We start from the raw sequence: 21,184 nt of genomic DNA on the forward strand, positions 1-21,184 counted from the left end.
CATGTTGGTAGGGGTAAAGTGAGCCTGTTATAACTAATTCGTACTTAAACCTGTGTTTACATGACAACAACATACAAATCATTACAATTAGTAAATATTGGTACAATTTAAAACTGTTATATGATGAGTGAGAAAGTTACAGGCGCACAAATATGATACCCCCAAGACATGCTAACCTCTCACCATTACAACAACGGGAGATTATCGTTTTATATTTATGCCTCTGTAACTTTCTCACTCATCATTATTCACAATTAATTCAGGACTATCAGTAATCATGATAGCATCCACATTAATGTAGAAGTGTTTAGAAACATATTCTATTCTTATTTACAATAAAAGTGACTCCAAAATGACACAAAACATTATTTACCATTAATTTCTATTGGGCACTAAATCATCTGTAACACATCCAAAACAAACACCAAATGCATCCAAACAACAAGTTTGTAGAGTGACAACTTGATGTAGTCATTGCGTGCTAGAAATATGGGATCACACTACTTAATTTTAGACTACTCTACTACACATATAACTTAATCTGTCCCAATACTTCTGGTCCCCTAAAATGGGGGGACTACGTACACAAAGTGCTGTAATTTCTAAACGGTTCACCCGATATGGATGAAAATACCTTTAAATTAAAGCGGAAAGTCTACACTTTAACCTCATAGCCATAGTACCATTTCAATTCCAAAGTGTTGGAGTACAGAGCCAAAACAAGAACTAAATATTGTCCCTGACCCTAAACTTTTGGAGCTCTGTATGTTTTTTGTGAAATGATTTCAGCCTCTCACTGACAATCTAACTTTCACTTTCATTTTCTTCTGGAAAATGGTGGACCAGACAGAAAGGTATGACGGGTCCTTTCTCAAATATCTTTAGTAGTTGATTCTAAACACAACATTCTAGTTTAATAGCAATCGTTCGCGTATGTCCTAAATGAGGCGTCCTTTGGTTTTAAATTGCATGTTTTCTTTTTCTTTCCATTTCGCATTGAATCAAAAGGCTTCTCACACACCGTGCTCACTGAACAGGTATCAACGCGACCAGCCACTTATTATCTATCGTGCGCAAAAATAAAGTGCTTCAAGATGTTAGAAGAATCATCAGAGCCAGGGTGGCTATCTGAAGAAGTAAAAACCGGGGTGAGTATGATTTGATGACATGTATGGAGGTGGAAATGATATCAGCCTATAATGTTGGGGTGTTCATTCTGTTTTTTCTTATTTATTTGTATTCATGTATAAATATCATCTATTGCCTTTTCCAAATGTGAGTCAGTCTCAAAGTGAATTCACTTGTGTTGAGTCATTCAATTGAGTCATTTAATTATGCCCTCAAGACAGTTTGGAAAGCGCTTAATCAAAATTGTGTCTGTGCTTTCCTTTCAGACCACCATCATTGCTATTGAGTTTGATGGAGGGGTGGTGCTGGGCTCTGACTCTCGTGTGTCTGCTGGGTAAATCGCTGTTCCAAGTCTTTGAAAGCCAATAATTTACTATGAACATTCAATAAGTGATGGTCCTCCCTCAACCCTCCATTTTTCCTCCATCCATCCTCCTTCTTCTCTCCATCCCTCACAGGGAGACTGTGGTGAACCGGGTGATGAACAAGCTCTCTCTCCTCCATGACAAGATCTACTGCGCCCTGTCAGGCTCGGCTGCGGACGCCCAGACCATCGCTGAGATGGTTAACTACCAGCTGGATGTGCACAGGTATTACCCGTGTTACCCGCTGCATGGCTATTTATTGTGGTCGACAATAGCTCTAGTGCTATGTAAACACATTTGGTTGAGTTAAATGTATGGAAAAAGTTAACAGGCCTTCACTGCGCATTTTCTCATGTTCTCATGCCTTTATACAGTAGATTCAGTTAAAGAATTCTGCTATTAAGCTGTGGCTTATGTGACTTGTGACCTCTTTAACTCAGCATTGAGGTTGGAGAGGATCCTCAAGTTCGTTCAGCTGCCACTCTGGTGAAAAACATCTCGTACAAGTACAAAGAAGAGCTGTCAGCACATCTCATTGTTGCCGGGTGGGACAAGCGAGGAGGGGGACAGGTCAGTCATTAAATAGAAATGCCATGTCTAAAAAAGCTACTGGTGCAGTGGTCTAAGCTACTGCATTTCAGTGCAAAAGGTGCCACTGTAGTCCCTGGTTCAAATCCAGGCTGCATCACATCCGGATGTAATAGGGTGGCGCACAATTGGCCCAATGTTGTCCGGGGTAGGCCGTCTTTTTAAATAATATTTTTTTCTTAACTGGCTTGCCTAGTTAAATAAATGTTCAATTTAAAGAAATCTGTATTTATTTCTTTAATGTGTTTATTTCAGAAAATGTTCTTGCATCTGGAACATTTTAACTGATCCCTGAAGGTCAGAAGAGGTCATTTTGAATTCAATTGACCATTTTGTAATAGTTTTGAGTGTATGCTCAAATGAACTTTTAGTACAATTAGTACAGAATCAAACTCACAGTTGCATCAAACTCACAGTTGTTCACTAATCTGCATAATATTTTACTTACTTCAGAGTTTGCTAGGTTGTTGTGCTTCCCTACTCATTGTCCCCTCCCAGGTGTATGTGACCCTGAATGGCCTGTTGTCCAGACAACCCTTTGCGGTTGGCGGCTCCGGAAGTGCTTATGTCTATGGGTTTGTTGATGCAGAGTACCGGAAGGCCATGAGCAAAGAGGACTGCCAACAGTTTGTTGTCAACAGTGAGTGACCAAAAGTATACTTTTAAAATACTCATATGTATTGATATACCGGTATGACCTAAACAGCATGAATTAGACGCTATTAAGATATTATGTCATTTGTCAATAACATACTCTCCCTCTTTCGTCATACCTCCTCTCGCTTAGCACTTTCATTGGCTATGAGTCGAGATGGTTCCAGCGGAGGCGTGGCCTACCTTGTCACTATCGATGAAAAGGGTGCGGAGGAGAAATGCATTCTGGGCAATGAGTTGCCCACTTTTTATGATCAGTGAAAACTGAGTTGTGAAAACAGTAACACTCAAGTTGATGTAGTTATGAAACAGTGAATGAACATATGGCCACCTTACGAACAAACAGTACTATTCAATCTACACAGGAAATAGAATGTTTGCATAGGGGTATATATCATGCTGGCACAATGTTAAATATTCTCATCCCCACATCACTACACATACCATTTTTAAATGATTTATAATAGTTAAGCCCTCTGTTGAAGACACTGATTTTATTTTGGGTACCTGGGGACCTCATGCTGGACTGTGTCTTTGGGTGGTTCACAAGTCAATAAACCATCTCTCAATTAAACTTTCCTTGGATATTTCTCTGTAGGTTTTTTTCAACCCCAAAACAACTATTCAAGAAGTGTTCTGCCGGCATCAAAAGTTATGGTAATTTTTGTTATTACCCGTATATAAGCCATGCACTGGTAAGGCCATGGAAATATTCGTAGCAAATTGTATTCAGTTTAGGTAATCATGAGTCATCAGTTACCAAGTGGATATGAAGTCAGAAGGTTTCATTTATCAACTCATTGTTGACTTTTGTGTTCATTAAAATTGGACATTTATAGGCTAGCCTATGACAGACCTACATTAGCCTACTTAGGTTCTCCTAGTTAGTGGTCAAGATCAAATAATAGACAATATATCAACCATATCTATGGTTTTAATGAGGTCACAGACATGGCCAAGTATATCTGTAAACTGTGGGAACTGTTACCTCACATGAACTCCAAATTGTGCCAAAGTGGGGCACGCTCAAGAGCCCACATGTATACACTCTTAGAAAAAAAGGCTTCCAAATGGGTTCTTCGGTTGTTCCATTTACATTTACATTTTAGTCATTTAGCAGACGCTCTTATCCAGAGCGACCTACAGTAGTGAATGCATACATTTCATTTCATACATTTTTTTTTCTTCCTGTTTTTCCTGTGCTTTTTGGTTCCAGTTATAACCTTTTTTAGTTCCAGGAAGAACTCTCTTGGGTTCCATGTAGAACCCTCTGGAAAGAAATCTACATGGAACCCAAAATGGTTTTACCTGGAACCAAAAAAGGTTCTTAGAAGGGTTCTCCTATGGGGAGAGCCCTTTTAGATTCTAGATCACACTTTTTTTAAAGAGTGTAGGATAAAGCTAAGTGTGCGAGCATTATTGTCTAGCATTTATTATGGCACAGAATACAAGCTAAATGGAAAAGTGCATAATATTGTGGACTAGAATTCCCCCTCTGGTTAGGGCATATCGGAAATTGAAACTGAAACTAAAACGTAGCCTCTGAAAACAACTGAGAAATTTATTTCAGTGGAAAGGTTCTTCACGAATTCGGGGACTTGCCATCTCTCACCTTTAAATTCATAGATTATAGATTAAAACAAATTTTAGACTATAAAAATGATGCTTAGAATGTGCGCGTTCGCTATGGCTGTAGGTCTATGCATTGACATAACCACATTTTGCGCACCGTGTTTTGGCGAATCTATTTCTGAAACTGGACCAATAACATTTGGTACTTTCGGAAATGCGGTGCGTCTATGGGTTGTAGCGGGGATTCGATTAGTTCTACTACTCGGTTTATCACTACTCACACTAGGATCGATAAAACCCGTATTCAAGCGCTGGTTAGCGGTGCACTGTTTCCTTGCCCCGGTCTATGAGACTGGGCGACTGATGCTGTATGGAGGTTCACCGGAGAGCGCGTATGGATCGTTGGGGGGTCCAAGTTTGTGGCTGTTGTGTACCGCGGCAGCAGCTGCAGCAGCCTTATTTTGGGAGACAACCTTCCCTGACAGCAATGGAGAAAGTAACGAGAAACAGAAGACGCAGAATGCACGAGTGTTGTTCATGAGAGTCCTCATCTTCTACAGACCTGACACCCTCCTTTTGGTTGGGGCATTTATATTCCTGTCACTGGCTGTCCTCTGTAAGTATTTCATTGTTGTTTTGACAAAATTACTGAGTATTATATGATGATGATGGTGAGTATGATGAAGATGATGATGGTGATTATGAAGATTACAATGATAATGATGGTGGTGTGTGTTTTCAGGTGAGATGTTCATCCCATTCTACACTGGAAAGGTGATTGACATCTTGGGTACCCAGTACAAGTGGAATAACTTTCTCACAGCAATCATCCTCATGGGTCTTTACTCTTTGGGAAGGTAAGTTGATACAACAGAGAGCTTCTGTTTTTCACCACTACAGTCTTTATCAATTTCGCACATTGCATATTGTAGTGTGTATAATGTATGTATGTAAAGGTTATTGAATACACTGATTTCGCTGCTGCAAGTGAACATTATTTAAACACTGCTGTAGCTTATGGTGTATGTTTGTTTCAGCTCTTTCAGTGCAGGCTGTCGAGGAGGCCTCTTCATGTGTGCCATCAACAGCTTCACCTCTCGAATGAAAGTAGAACTGTTTGGGGCCCTGGTGAAGCAGGACATTGGCTTCTTTGAGACCATCAAGACAGGTAGAGACACGTGTATGATTATCCCAAACAGTAACTAATGATCAGTATGCAATCTGTTGTCTTGCTTGAATGTGTGGCACCCTTGTTTGTTCATGAAATTACTGTAATTTAAATGCACTTTCTACTTAACTTCTTTTGTCGTCCAATGGATGTGGCTGAATGTGTCTTGAAGACCCCACTTGTTTGTTCTCATATGTGCCTTGGTTGTTCATCCTTTCACCTCAACTCTCGTAGGTGACATCACGTCCAGGCTGTCCACAGACACAACTCTGATGGCCCGGGCGGTGGCCCTAAATGTCAACGTCCTACTGAGGACCCTCATTAAGACCGTGGGTATGCTGTCGCTCATGATGAGCCTGTCCTGGAAGCTCACTCTGCTCATGATAATGGAGACGCCCATCACCGGCCTGCTGCAAAGTGTCCATGACAACTATTACCTGGTATGGTACACTGTATCTAGAACCTAAAAGGGTTATTCGGCTGTCGCCATAGGAGAACCATTTGAAGAACACTTTTTAGTTCCTTTTTGAACCCCTTTGGTTCCAGGTAGAACCTTTTCAACTAGGTTCTACCTGGAACCCAAAAGGATTCTACCTGGAACCAAAGGGGTTATTCTATGGGGACAGCAGAAGAACCCTTTAGGAATCCTTTTTTCTAAGAGTTGTTTGTATCCAGATCAGAAGGTCCTGAAATGATATATTGGTCCCTGCAATGATTCACTGAAATTATCTAATGCAGAAGGCCCTGACATTTTTGGTGTGAATATACAGTACATGAGAAGGTGACTGCTAAATGTACTGGGTAACCGTATAAAATAGAGTCCAGTAAATGTTATTGAGGATTGATTGTTCCTCAGAGGCTCTCTAAGGAGGTTCAGGACTCTATGGCCAGGGCGAACGAGGCAGCAGGGGAAACAGTTGCGGGAATCCGGACTGTACGAAGCTTCAAAACTGAGCGACGTGAGGCTGGTCGTTATAACGACAGGTTGATGGACACCCACAATCTCAAGACCAGGCGGGACACCGTCAGGGCAGTCTACCTGCTCCTGAGAAGAGTGAGTATGCAGGGATCACTCCCTGTCCCCCTTATACTCAGAATACTTAAATGCTTCTTATTTGATCAAGAATAAGGCAAACTGCCGGTCAACAGTTCTTGTGATCTTCAGTGCACGTACTGTGTATTTGTGTGTTACAGCTAACAGCGCTGATAATGCAGGTGGCCATGCTGTACTATGGTAGACTGTTTATCCAGCGAGGTCAGATGAGCACTGGGAACCTGGTCTCTTTCATCCTCTACCAGTCTGACCTGGCAGACAATATCAGGGTACGCTAATGCTACTTTATCTTTGTGTCTCAGCCCCATCCATCACAGTGAGACTAATGTCTTATCAACAACCGTTAATGTTCCATCGACCATTAAGAGGTGAATAAATATTACAAGTTTAATGGCAATGCATTTAGTACATCATGTAAAAGTTGCTAAAGAGATGAGAAATATCAATGTTAGGGAATACAAAATACATATTTTTAATAGTGTAAAAACTGTTAGTCTAAAGACCAACATGTATTGACACAATTATGTACAATAAAACTGCCCTCTGCCCTCTCAGACTTTGATTTACATTTTTGGCGACATGCTGAATTCAGTGGGGGCAGCTGGTAAGGTGTTTGAGTACCTGGACAGAGAGCCCCAGGTCAGCACCAAGGGGACCCTCCAACCAGAGACCTTGACTGGACATGTCCACTTCAACAACCTCTCCTTCTCCTACCCTACCCGCCAGGAACGCAAAGTACTGCAGGTAAAGCTCACCTGGGAGGAGGGTAAAACACAAGGCAACCCTACCGGGCAGTTTCATCATCACCACATTTTTGCCTTTCCTTGTGCCATTGCTGAGGTAGTGTGTCATTGGCTCTCTGCTTGTGTTAGGGCTTTTCTCTGGAGCTGAGGCCGGGTCAGCTGACTGCTCTGGTGGGGCCATCAGGGGGGGGGAAGAGCACCTGTGTCAGTCTGCTGGAGAGGTTCTACCAGCCTCAGCAGGGAGAGATCCTATTGGATGGACTGCCACTGCAGAGTTACCAGCACCACTACCTACACAGGAAGGTAATATAGACAGCAACCAGCACCACTAGCAACACGCCTGAACAGCAAAGTCATAAGACTATACCTACACAGATATAGCCACTTTTACATCTCTAGAGAAAGCATAGCAGTCAACATAACTTACTTTACAGTGCCTTTATGGCTACCAACTTTACAAGAATCTTCGCAGGAGATGAAACACTGCATTTGTTTTGATTGGCTGATTGGTGATTGGTTTTGCCCTACCAGGTGGCCCTAGTGGGCCAGGAACCTGTTCTGTTCTCTGGGTCCGTCAAGGACAACATTGCCTACGGTCTGGCAGACTGCTCTCTGGAGAGGGTACAGGAAGCTGCTCGCAGAGCCAATGCCCACAGCTTCATCAGCCAACTGGAGAAGGGTTACGACACAGGTACACTGGCCCACCTATGACAAATAGGAATATTATATACAGTACCAGTCAAAAGTTGGGACACACCTACTCATTCAAGGGGTTTTTCTTTATTTTACTATTTTGTACATTGTAGAATAATAGTGAAGACATCAAAACTATGAAATAACACATATGGAATCATGTAGTAACCAAAAAAGTGTTAAACAAATCAAAATATATTTCAGATTTTAGATTCTTCAAAGTAGCCACCCTTTGTCTTGATGACAGCTTTGCACACTCTTGGCATTCCCTCAACCAGCTTCACCTGGATACTTTTCCAGCAGTCTTAATGGAGTTCCTACATATTCTGAGTAGTTGTTGGCTGCTTTTCCTTCACTCTGCGGTCCGACTCATCCCAAACCATCTCAATTGGGTTGAGGTCGGGTGATTGTGGCGGCCAGGTCATCTGATGCAGCACTCCATCACTCTCCTTCTTGGTCAAATAGACCTTACACAGCCAGGAGGTGTGTTGGGTAATTGTCCTGTTGAAAAACAAATGATAGTCCCACTAAGCGCAAACCAGATGGGATCGGCGCAGAATGCTGTGGTAGCCATGTTGGTTATATGCCTTGAATTCTAAATAAATCACTGATAGTGTGACCAGAAATGCACCCCCACACCATCACACCTCCTCTTCCATGCTTCACAGTTGTAACCACACATGCGGAGATCATCCGTTCACCTACTCTGCGTCTCACAAAGACACGGCGGTTGGAACCAAAAATCTCAAATTTGAACTCATCAGACCAAAGGACAGATTTCCACCGGTCTAATGTCCATTGCTCGTGTTTCTTGTCCCAAGCAAGTGTCTTTTTCTTATTGGTGTCCTTTAGTAGTGGTTTCTTTGCAGCAATTCGACCATGAAGACCTGATTCACGCAGTCTCCTCTGAACAGTTGATGTTGAGATGTGTTTGTTACTTGAACTCTGTGAAGCATTTATTTGGGCTGCAATCTGAGGTGCAACTAATGAACTTATCCTCTGCAGCAGAGGTAACTCTGGGTCTTCCTTTCCTGTGGCGAGCCAGTCATAAGAGCCAGGTTCATCATAGCGCTTGATGGTCTTTGCGACAGCACTTGAAGAAACTTTCAAAGTTCTTGACTTTTTCCGGATTGACTGACCTTCATGTCTTAAAGTAATGACGGACAGTCGTTTCACTTAGCTTATTTGAACTGTTCTTGCCATTATATGTACTGGGTCTTTACCAAATAGGGCTATCTTCCGTATACCACCCCTACCTTGTCACAACACAACTGATTGGCTCAAACGCTTAAGAAGGAAAGAAATTCCACAAATTAACTTTTAACAAGGTACACCTGTGAATTGAAATGCATTCCAGATGACTACCTCATGAAGCTGGTTGAGAGAATGCCAAGAGTGCAAAGCTGTCATCAAGGCAAAGGGTGACTACTTTGAAGAATCTCATATATAAAATATATTTAGATTTGATTAACACATTTTTGGTTACTACATGACTCCATATGTGTTATTTCATAGTTTTGATGTCTTCACTATTATTCTACAATGTAGAAAATAGTAAAAATAAAGAAAAACCCTGAAATGAGTAGGTGTGTCCAAACTTTTGACTGGTACTGTATATCACTGCTGGATGACCACAAGGAGAGACTTGATACATTTACTGTCTGTCTGTCCATCTACTAGATGTAGGAGAGCGGGGAGGTCAGCTGTCCGGCGGTGAGAAGCAGCGTATCGCCATCGCCAGAGCTCTGATCAGAGAGCCACAGGTCCTCATCCTGGACGAGGTCACCAGCGCACTGGACACGGAGAGCGAACACATGGTACGGCATCCCTCCTCACATTAACCATATAGCTTTAGCCTTCCATCGTTCATACTCTCAATATGGTTAGTGCTATTGGTTTCACGTAGAAACTACGTAGATATAGCTAGCCTTTACATTCTCAATAGGGTTAGCGCTAGCTAGCAGTTTCACTCAGTTCCCTCTATCTCAGGTCCAGGAGGCCCTGGCTAGCTGCCCCTCTCAGACCCTGCTGGTGATCGCTCACAGGCTGAAGACCATTGAGAGGGCGGATCAGATCATTCTGATTGACCAGGGGACCGTCCAGGAGCAGGGCACTCACCAGGAGTTGATGGACAGGAAGGGGAGCTACTACAAACTAAGAGAGAGACTGTTCACGGAAGACGACACGTCACATTGACCAAAACAATGCTACTGTTTGAACTGTAAATAGTGATGTCATTTTCTCACTCTCCAATACTCACAACCTCCTAATATACTGTAAATTGCAATTTGATGTAAATATTGGATATTGTTATAGATTGTCTTTTTCATAAAAGATGGGCACTTCTGTTGGTGATATTTTGAGTTGTTTTGATTTCATTTTATTGTCTCGTTCTTCCCTTCACTTTATTTGATTTTGTAAAAAAAACAAAAGGAAATGTTTGATTAATAAATAGAGGGGCAGTGTGTGACCCTCGTTATAAAAACATGATGTTCTGGAGCAAAGGTCTATTATATTGCCTATCGAAGAGAAGAAATCATCTATTAAACATTTTAACCTCTCGCTAAACCACCTCTAATTTAATTTGACACTCGTTTTACATTTCCTGAACACGTCCATATCCATTGTTGTGAATGCTTTTGTCTAAGTGTAGTATCAGTGTGACAGACTTGCCGGCAGCCATTTTGTGGCGAAGTGTAACCTAAGCATTGGTTTAGAGATAAAATGTTTGCTGGTATTTTTATTGTGCATGAGCTTTTGTCTTCTTTTTGTGGGTTGTCTGATCCACATGAGTGTGTATATGAGCACATTTTATTGTGGTATGGGATGAATATTTGTTATTTTACCACACAGAGCACAAAGTCTTGGAAAGTCCCTAGAGGCCCGTCCCTTTTTATTTTTTCAGATGTTTTTGGCAGTCTGCCTGGCTGCACCATGGCTAAAGCCACAACAAGATGTCAGTACTCCACCTCCCACTACCAGAGGCTAATAACACATAGTACACATCACCATGAAATGGCGGCAGTCGAGTCTCATACCAATATTGAGCATTTCCTTTTGAGAATCCTTAACACTAATCTGGAAAACCCTTGCAGGTGTTTTCATGTATTCACTTAGTCAGTGTCTTTGCATTGTCAATTAGACATACAGTATTGTCTCCTCTCCTGTCCCTTTAGGTTGGTGACTTATTAACAACAATCCACCTACCCACTGCCAAGGAGGGAGGGAGGGAGAGCACAAATGGGGAAATACCAGCAGCCATTTCATCTCAAGACCTCCTGGCATCCCAAAATGGCCGACATCTTGATCTATATCTGACATGGGTGAAGTGGCAATTGTGTAACCACTCCATGCCAAATCAGTTGGCTTGCAATCACACCACGTTGGTAAGTCCCTTCTGCCTTTGCTTTCGCTTTCACATTAGTACACATCACCAAGAAAAACCAAGCCAAGCCCCGGGTCTTGTGATTGCTTATCTGGTTGTACCAAGGACACCTTATCTGGTTGTACACCGACTTGCTCTGGTGTAGTTATTTGAGAATAGTCTTAGCAAATGAAGCACAACTTCCTAGCCTCATCGCCAGCATCCCCTTAGGAAACACATGTTGATGGTGAGTCACCATGTTGACCTGACAGAGAAGAGGATATCAAACATACTGGTGGTAAACGAATAGCAGAGGTAAACTGTTTTGAAAGGTGAAACTAGAGTAACCAGTTTGCAGACACAGAGGTGGCACACACCAAACCAAACTAGGCAGATGATCTAAGATCTCTTAGACTAGGCTGTACCATTTACTGAATTTGTTGTACATGCAGCAGCCAAAGTCCATTTCAATACCCAAGAATACTGATACAGTATATTGATATTGGAAGTGTAACAATCATGAGATACATGACATTCGTGAGATAACTGTGATGTAGCCATATTCATCAATTTCAACGATTTTACTGAGTTACAGTTCTTATAAGGAAATCAGTCAATTGAAATAAATAAATTAGGCCCTAAACTATGGATTTCACATGACTGAGCAGAGGCGCAGCCATGCCCACCCACTTGGGAGCCAGGTCCAGCCAATCAGAAAGGCTTTATTACAGACAGAAATACTACTCAGTTTTGCATGCTCCCTCAACTTGAGACATCTGTGGCATTGTGTTGTGTGACAAAACTGCACATTTTTTGAGTGGCCTTTTATTGTCCCCAGCACAAGGTGCACCTGTGTAATGATCATGCTGTTTAATCAGCTTCTTGATATGCCACACCTGTCAGGTGGATGGATTACCTTAGCAAAGAAGAAATGCTCACTAACAGGGATGTAAACAAATTTGTGTACAAAACTTGAGAGAAATAAGCTTTTTGTGCATATGGAACACTTCTGGGATCTTTTATTTCAGCTCATGAAACATGGGACCAACACTTTACATGTTGCGTTTATATTTTTTTTCAGTATATTTTTTATGTAATATATATCTTAAAAATATATTTTCTCAAGTTTGCATTGTCAGTTAGACATACAGTGTTGTCCCCTCTCCTGTCCCATAATTTTGGTGACTTATCAACAATCCACATACCAACTGACTATATGGGTACCAACAATGAGGGAGGGAGCAGGGATAGAGTGCATGCCATGCATACACATACAACATGCATAAGTCCCCTTGCACAAAAGTTTCAAGACAATTCAGTTGACAAAAGTAGAGGCTGAAGACTGCGACTACCATCAGTCCACACTGAAATACATCACTGTCCTACCTTCAAATCAGCAGTATATATGATTGAACCTAATTAAGGCAAGTTTAGAACCTGTCTTGCTCTGTTGTGTTGGTTTGTGACCGTTGGTGTCCCTGAAACCTAGAGAGAGGTTCCCTCTCCCACAGATGCTGTGGAGCTAGTGTAACAGAGGGAAAAAAGCTCACACTACAGCAAGCTTGAAATGTCTCGGCTGGGGCCACTCAAGCAGGACACCTTAAGTGGCTCAAGCAGTTGGTAATGTTGTCAAGCAGGGTGGTCACGTGTGTTGCGACGCAGAACATCCTTGGTTCAAGCCAGCAGTTAGACAGCAGGGAGGGTAACCATTAGCAGCACACTGACCTGTGAAACTGGCACTGCAGCTGATACAGAGAAGACCATTGATACAGTATGCTGCGCTCAAATCCGGCCCTGCAATCCCTGGTTGATCAATGGATGCTGCATGTTACGGGACTTTACTTTCAGGTGACCTTCTAGTCTACATCATAATGTTTTGTCTGACAGAGGTTGATCTTATTAACGAAGGGATACAATGGACCTCTGAACGCACTAGTGGGTGTTATTCTTATGCGGTGTTTCATTCTAATTGATTTGAGTCAGCTTCCATTTACAGAAGTGTACGCCTCTGGCTGCTGTTGAAAATGTTGTATTTGGGTTCAAAAGATACTGTGATAAACTGTTCCTTGTCTACTTTTCACTAAAAGAACAGGACAGTGAAAACAATTTATCTATTAGGCTTCTTAACCATGTCAGTCTATTTTGGAGTGCAGGCACAGCGGTCAGAACAGTGCCATGCTGCTTTTGGTGGAGTAGACTGCACAAGCCCACATATCTTCACAGTGGGCCCCTTTGGCTCAGTCAACAAGGCCCCATTCACCACCATGGGTTTGTATTAATCTTCACTATTATTCTTATCAATTTGAATGCTTTCCCTGTGACATTGAAGAGTTGTTAGATACACGAAGATGGTATTGTGTTTTACATAATGTAGTATGTAAACATTATTCCCTTGTCACGTCCTGACCAGTAAAAGGGTCATTTGTCATGGTAGTATGGTCAGGGCGTGGCAGGGGGTGTTGTTTCTGTGTGTTTTGGGGTTTGTTTGTTTCCAGGGGATATGTTCTAGTTTTCTTTTTCTATTGGAAGCCATACTTAGGCAGCCTGTTTTTCCTGTGTTTTTGTGGGTGGTTGCTTTCTGTATAGTCTGTGTACCTTGCAGAACTGTTGATTGTCGGTTTGTTGTTTTCGTTTAAGTGTTCACTCTAATAAATTACGAAGATGAGCACTATACCTGCTGCGTTTTGGTCACCTTTCATCGACGCCTGTGACATCCCTCCTGAGTTTGAATGAAGACAATTGTAGAGGAAAGAGTGAGGACATCTTGGTAGATGAAAGATAAAATAACATGTCTGGATATATTCGTATGGTTAGCATGATTTTGTTCAGTTTGAGATCTGATGACCTTGCAGCATTGGCTGTTTTCGAAGATCGTTATACACCTAATATGAATGTAACTTTACCTATATCTATTCACGGGAGAATAACATTAATAGTGCAAATGTAGGCCAACTAACTCCCTTTGTGCCTGTGTTTATCTTCTCTAGGGCCAGTGGGACGATTTCGTCCCACCTACGTAACAGCCAGTGGAATCCCGTGGCGCGTTATTCAAATACCTTAGAAATGCTATTACTTCAATTTCTCAAACATATGACTATTTTACACCATTTTAAAGACAAGACTCTCGTTAATCTAACCACACTGTCCGATTTCAAAAAGGCTTTACAACGAAAGCAAAACATTAGATTATGTCAGCAGAGTACCCAGCCAGAAATAATCAGACACCCATTTTTCAAGCTAGCATAGAATGTCACATAAACCCAAATCACAGCTAAATGCAGCACTAACCTTTGATGATCTTCATCAGATGACAATCTTAGGACATTATGTTATACAATACATGCATGTTTTGTTCAATCAAGTTCATATTTATATCAAAAACCAGCTTTTTACATTAGCATGTGACGTTCAGAACTAGCATACCCCCTGCAAACTTCCGGTGAATTTACTAAATTACTCACGATAAACGTTCACAAAAAACATAACAATTATTTTAAGAATTATAGATACAGAACTCCTCTATGCACTCGCTATGTCCGATTTTAAAATAGCTTTTCGGTGAAAGCACATTTTGCAATATTCTAAGTAGATAGCCCGGCATCACAGGGCTAGCTATTTAGACACCCAGCAAGTTTAGCCCTCACCAAAGTCAGATTTACTATAAGAAAAATGTTATTACCTTTGCTGTTCTTCGTCAGAATGCACTCCCAGGACTTCTACTTCAATAACAAATGTTGGTTTGGTTCAAAATAATCCATAGTTATATCCAAATAGCGGCGTTTTGTTCGTGCGTTCAAGACACTATCCGAAAGGGTAAAAAAGGGTGACGCGCCCGACGCGTTTCGTGACAAAAAAATTCTAAATATTCCATTACCGTACTTCGAAGCATGTCAACCGCTGTTTAAAATCAATTTTTATGCCATTTTTCTTGTAAAAAAGCGATAATATTCCGACCGGGAAATCGTGTTTTAGTACAAAGAGAGAGAAAATAAAAACATGGTGTCGCCCCGTGCACGCGCCTCAGTCTGATGGTCCTCTGATAGACCACCTACCAAAGGCGCTAATGTTTTTCAGCCAGGGGCTGGAATTACATCATTCAGCTTTTTCCCGGGTTCTGAGAGCCTATGGGAGCCGTAGGAAGTGTCACGTTACAGCAAAGATCCTAAGTTTTCAATAAACAGAGCCAAGAAGCCCAAGGAATGGTCAGAGAGGGCACTTCCTGTACAGAATCTTCTCAGGTTTTTGCCTGCCATATGAGTTCTGTTATACTCACAGACACCATTCAAACAGTTTTAGAAACTTTAGGGTGTTTTCTATCCAAAGCCAATAATTATATGCATATTCTAGTTTCTGGGCAGTAGTAATAACCAGATTAAATCGGGTACGTTTTTTATCCGGCCGTGTAAATACTGCCCCCTAGCCCTAACAGGTTATTTTGTTAGGAGGAGGAGGCCAAGCAGTTTGTGCGGGACGCCATAACATCTGGCATCATGAACCAGCTGGCATCATGAACGACCTGGGCTCTGGAAGTAACGTGGACCTGTGTGTCATCAAACATGATGGAATAGAGTACATCTGAACTTTTTGAGACCTCCAGAAGCCAGAGGTGGCCCCGACTACTACTACACTCTTTTCTCACTATTTAGATAAAACATCCATAACTGGTTACCAGTTGCTGTAATTTATTTAGTTTCAACCTCCAGTATATAACATCATAAAGAAACCCCATATGACAATTATCATGGTTGCCTGTAATGTGAAGAAGAAAAAAATTCAAGCACTGCAAATGGTCATTATACACTGAAGAAAAATATAAATTTGGCATGTAAAGTGTTTCATGAGCTGAAATAAAAGATCCCAGAAATGTTTGTTACTCGGATATACTGTCTGAGTCCGTTCAGCCAGTTGGGTTTTCAGTTCATTTTCTCTCTGGGAAGAAGGGCAGGGGTGTGTTTCATGATTAACTACTCATGGTGTGATTGTGATAACATACAGGAACTCAAGTCCTTTTGTTCACCCGACCTAGAATACGTCACAATCAAATGCCGACCGAATTACCTCCCAAGAGAATTCTCTTCGGTTATAGTCACAGCCGTGTATACTGTATACCCTCTCAAGCCGATACCACGACGGCACTCAAAGAATTTCACTGGATTTTATGCAAACTGGAAACCACATATGCTGAGGCAGAATGTATTTTAGCTGGTGATTTTAACAAAGCAAATTTGAGGAAAACGTTACTGAATTTTTATCAACACATTGACTATAGTACTCGCGCTGCTCAAACACTCGACCACTGCTACTCCAACTTCTGTGATACCTACAAGGCCCTCCCCCTCCCTTCTGCAAATCTGATCACGACTCGATTTTGCTCCTCCCTTCCTTCAAGCAGAAACTCAAACAGGAAGTACCCGTGCTAAGGACAAATCAATGCTGGTCTGACCAATCGGAATACACGCTTCAAGATTGTTTTGATCACACGGACTGAGATATGTTCCGGGTAGCCTCAGATAACAACATAGACGAATATACTGATACGGTGACTGAGTTTATCAGGAAGTGTTGTAGGAGATGTTGTACCCACTGTGTCGATTTAAAACCTACCCTAACCAGAAATCATGGATAGATGGCAGCGTTCGCGCAAAACTGAAAGCACGAACCATCGCATTTAACCATGGCAAGGTGACTGGGAATATGGCCGAATACAAACAGTGTACTTATTCCCTCTGTAAGGCAATCAAACAGGAAAAACGTCAGTATAGAGACAAAGTGGAATCGCAATTCAACGGCTCAGACACGAGACCCATGTGGCAGGGTTTACAGACAATCACGAACTACAACGGGAATACCAACCCCGTCGCGGACACCGACGTCTTCCTACCGGACAAGCTAAACACCTTCTTCGCCTACTTTGAGGATAACACAGTGCCACCAACGTGGCCCGCTACAAAGGACTGTGGGCTCTCCTTCTCCATGGCCGACGTGAGTAAGACATTTAAGCGTGTTAACCCTCGCAAGGCTGCCGGCTCAAACAACATCCCTAGCCGTGTCCTCAGAGCATGTGCAGACCAGCTGGCTGTAGTGTTTACAGACATATTCAATCTCTCCCTATCCCAGTCTGTTGTCCCCACATGCTTCAAGATGTCCACCATTGTTCCTGTGCCCAAGAAAGCAAAGGTAACTGAACTAAATGACTATCAAATCAAACTTTGTTTGCCACATGCGCCGAATACAACAAGTGTAGACTTTACCGTGAAATGCTTACTTACAAGCCTCCAGTGCAGTTCAAGAAGAAGAAAAGAATAACCAAGTAGGCTAAAATAAAAAGTAATAATAAAAAGTAACACAATAAGAATAACAATAACGAGGCTATATACCTGGGGTATAGCCAGAATTTTGGGGGGGATAGGCCTAGAAAAATTTGGATAGGCATTTTTTCTACTTGTTTATTACATTTATTTTGCGATGTGCACCGTATATTATTTGGTAATACAATCGTTTTATACTAGTGCATAGTACTTGGAGCAACCTCGTTACATATACAAATAATTACGTATCTGCCAATTTTACAGGCAGTTTTCGCTGCCGTGATGCGCTCACATCCCAATTACTAATATCATGCTTAATCATCATCTCTTCAGTTAGCTTGAGAACTTTATCAAAGTCTCCCCCTGAGTTATCTCTGAATGTAGAAAAGCTGCTTTTGAGGATTTCAATTACACCAATACAGTCCGTCAGAGATAATGTAGAGCTTTGTAATCCCTTTGTAGCAAAATCACTAGTGTCAAACAATTTACTAAACGTGACTAACAGGAATAAAAACGTATTGTTCTGGACTTGTTGTAAGAGATTTGTTTTAAGAGGGCATTGGCTTCTAATTTGGTTTGTCCACAAGCCTCTGAAAAATCAGCAAGAACCTCTAAAATGACATTTAGCAGTAATAGCACTTTACTCACAGACCCAGATTTTGAACTCCAATGTACATCCGTGGATCTTTCTAGCTCGATACATGGTATATCCGGATGCCACTTTTTCTATACTTCTATGAATCGAGCATGTCTGTGGGATCCACTCATAAATGTGTGTAGCTGTGTCAAAAAAAGTACTCACATGTCCCCGACACTTTTGCCGCGGTGCACAGAACCAAATTCAAACAGTGGGAGTTGCAATGCACATACACCGCTTGCTTAAATGTTTGCTTTAGTAGGACATGTATGCCTCTGTTCCCTGACATGACTGAAGCGCCATCGAAACAAAAACCCACGCACAGAGTGGGATCCAACTCCAGGGGTTGCAACACTTCAAGTATTTTCCGAGAAATTCCTTGTGCAGACAAATCAGCGGTTTCCATAAACCCAACAGCTCTTTCTTTAATCATTCCAGCATGACTGTATCGGATGCACACAGCAATAAGTTCTTGTTTAGATTGATCTTTATATTCATCTGCTAGTATGGCAAAATACGTGGAAGGTGCAGAATGAACTTTATCTTTTATCCTGCACAGTAACACTGATGCTGCACACTCCAGTAACTCGTTCTGAATTTTGGGGCTCATAAGCATGGCATTGTGAGGTGGCTCATTAAGCTTGTTTTGTATTTCTGAGTCATACTTTCAGATGAAATTGAAGATTTCTAAAAAGTTACCTTTGTTGATTGCCTCTTCGGTTTCTATATGCCCTCTGAGTGGAATATACTGCTTTTCACACATTAGAACAATATCTATGTCTGCATCACCATGTATTTGGTTCAACACAGTCCCACGACTTCTAGGCCCATGGGTTGCCTTGTAGGATTCAAATTTTGCAAGAGCACTAGCATATAATTTGCTATTCTTGTGTTTGCAGCAAATATTTCTTGTGAGTTTCCAGTTTTTAAATCCATCTCGTACAAATCTGAATTCGACATTTGCCCCAGGAAAGTGCATACAAAACTTACAATAAATTGCATCTTTTGCTTTACTATACTCAATCCACACGAACTGGTCATACCACCTTGAAGAGAACCAGCGTGATTTGCCATTTATCATACTTGAAGGGAACTTTGCTAGCTTTGTTTGACAGGCTGGTTCATCAACGGCAGACAAATCTGTCGGTGGACCTACTGCAGGTTCACCCTCGCCTGCAGCATCAATAACGAGAGGAGGCGGTAGGGTAGGCAAGCATGCCTGGCTCAACGTGGCATTGGCGGTTGTGATGGCGACTGCGGTTGTTTCTATCCTGGCGCCACCTGTTAATGTCTCATTCTGGAAGCTATCGGTAGATTGATCCAAATTATTTTATTTTTCCTCCAGATGTCTTTTTTTGAAAAACCTAGCGATCGACATTTGGTTTGCCATTGCTAGAACTACTAAATTACCTTAGCTGGTGAGTCAATTCGAGTAAGCTAGCGTGGTAGAGCTTGCTAGCTTATGCACTACAAAGTTTATCCACGTGAGTTGCCAGGTTGTTCAGGTAAATCACCGTAGAATTTAAAAAAAGATGTAACCAATAGTCGGAAGCCAACTTGATTGTCGCGGACAATCAAGTTGCTTCTTTGTTACATTATATTAAAATTACCCATAGAAAATAAATCTCACATGCATTTCTTTTAAAATTCGAATAAAATAAATACAAATAAAAATGTATATTGAATAATAATAATAATTGTTTGGGGGTATAGGCCTGAGATAAAACCAGGCCTACCCATGGCTATGCCATTGCTATATATAGGGGGCACCAGTACCGAGTCAGTGTGCAGGGGTACAGGCTAGTTGAGGTAATCTGTACATGTAGGTGGGGGCGAAGTGAGGTAACAAACAAACAGCGAGTAGCAGCAGTGTACAAAAGGGAGGGGGGGTCAATGTATATTGTCCGGCGGCGATTTTTATGAATTGTTCAGCAGTCTAATGGCTTGGGGGGTAGAAGCTGTTGAGGAGCCTGTTGGCTCTAGACTTGGCGCTCCGGTACCGCTTGCCGTGTGGTAGCAGAGAAAACAGTCTATAACTTGGGTGACTGGAGTCTGACAATTTTATGGGCTTTCCTCTGACACCGCCTATTATATAGGTCCTGGATGGCAGAAAGCTTGGCCCCAATAATGTACTGGGCCATTCGCACTACCCTCTGTAGCACCTTACGGTCAGATGCCGAGCAGTTGCCATACCAGGCGGTGATGCAACCAGTCAGGATGCTCTCGATAGTGCAGCTGTAGAACCTTTTGAGGATCTGGGGACCCATGCCAATCTTTTCAGTCTCCTGAGGGGGAAAGGTTTTGTCGTGCCCTCTTCACAACTGTCTTGGTATGTTTGGACCATGATAGTTCGTTGGTGATGTGGACACCATGGAACTTGAAACTCTCGACCCGCTCCACTACAGCCCCGTCGATGTTAATGGGGGCCTGTTCGGCCTGCCTTTTCCTGTAGTCCACGATCAGCTCCTTTGTCTTGCTCACATTGCGGGGGAGGATGTTGTCCTGGCACTACACTGCCAGTTCTCTGACCTCCTCCCTATAAGCCGTCTCATCGTTGTCGGTGATCAGGCCTACCACTGTTGTGTTGTCAGCAAACTTAATGATGGCGTTGGAGTCGTGTTTGGCCACGCAGTCGAGGGCGAACAGGGAATACAGGAGGGGACTAAGTACATACCCCTGAGTGGCCGCAGTGTTAAGGAACAGCGAGGCAGACGTGTTGTTGCCTACTCTTACCACATGGGGGTGGCCCGTCAGGAAGTCCAGGATCCAGTTGAAAAGGGAGGTGTTTAGTCCCAGAGTCCTAAGCTTAGTGATGAGCTTTGTGGGCACTATGGTGTTGAACACTGAGCTGTAGTCAATGAACAGTATTCTCACATAGGTGTTCATTTTGTCCAGGTGAGAAAGGGCAGT

General features: G+C 42.1%; 2 protein-coding genes across 3 annotated transcripts; both read left to right on the top strand.

Annotated features, from left to right (window-relative positions):
• Positions 1 to 571: 571 nt before the first annotated feature.
• Positions 572 to 3,314, top strand: LOC123730988 (proteasome subunit beta type-9-like). Of its 2 annotated transcripts, XM_045709833.1 has the most exons (7): positions 572 to 854; positions 1,009 to 1,148; positions 1,395 to 1,462; positions 1,587 to 1,718; positions 1,934 to 2,063; positions 2,580 to 2,721; positions 2,869 to 3,314. In XM_045709833.1, exons 2-7 carry the CDS (start codon positions 1,095 to 1,097, stop codon positions 2,994 to 2,996), a joined length of 654 nt encoding a protein of 217 aa, XP_045565789.1. In that variant the 5' UTR covers positions 572 to 854; positions 1,009 to 1,094; the 3' UTR covers positions 2,997 to 3,314. The 2 variants fall into 2 exon arrangements, with proteins under 2 accessions (XP_045565789.1, XP_045565790.1); XM_045709834.1 differs by lacking the exon at positions 572 to 854 and having other exon boundaries at positions 861 to 1,148.
• A 966-nt stretch (positions 3,315 to 4,280) lies between these two features.
• Positions 4,281 to 10,526, top strand: abcb3 (ATP-binding cassette, sub-family B (MDR/TAP), member 3). Its single transcript, NM_001140074.1, is given in 11 exon segments — positions 4,281 to 4,923; positions 5,050 to 5,164; positions 5,345 to 5,475; positions 5,710 to 5,915; positions 6,332 to 6,529; positions 6,670 to 6,798; positions 7,085 to 7,273; positions 7,402 to 7,575; positions 7,804 to 7,963; positions 9,646 to 9,782; positions 9,955 to 10,526. Coding segments are annotated over 11 exon segments (2,175 nt in total). The 5' UTR covers positions 4,281 to 4,394; the 3' UTR covers positions 10,162 to 10,526.
• Positions 10,527 to 21,184: the final 10,658 nt, after the last annotated feature.

Source organism: Salmo salar, chromosome ssa27, assembly GCF_905237065.1.
Source record: "Salmo salar chromosome ssa27, Ssal_v3.1, whole genome shotgun sequence".
NCBI classification, from domain to species: domain Eukaryota; kingdom Metazoa; phylum Chordata; class Actinopteri; order Salmoniformes; family Salmonidae; genus Salmo; species Salmo salar.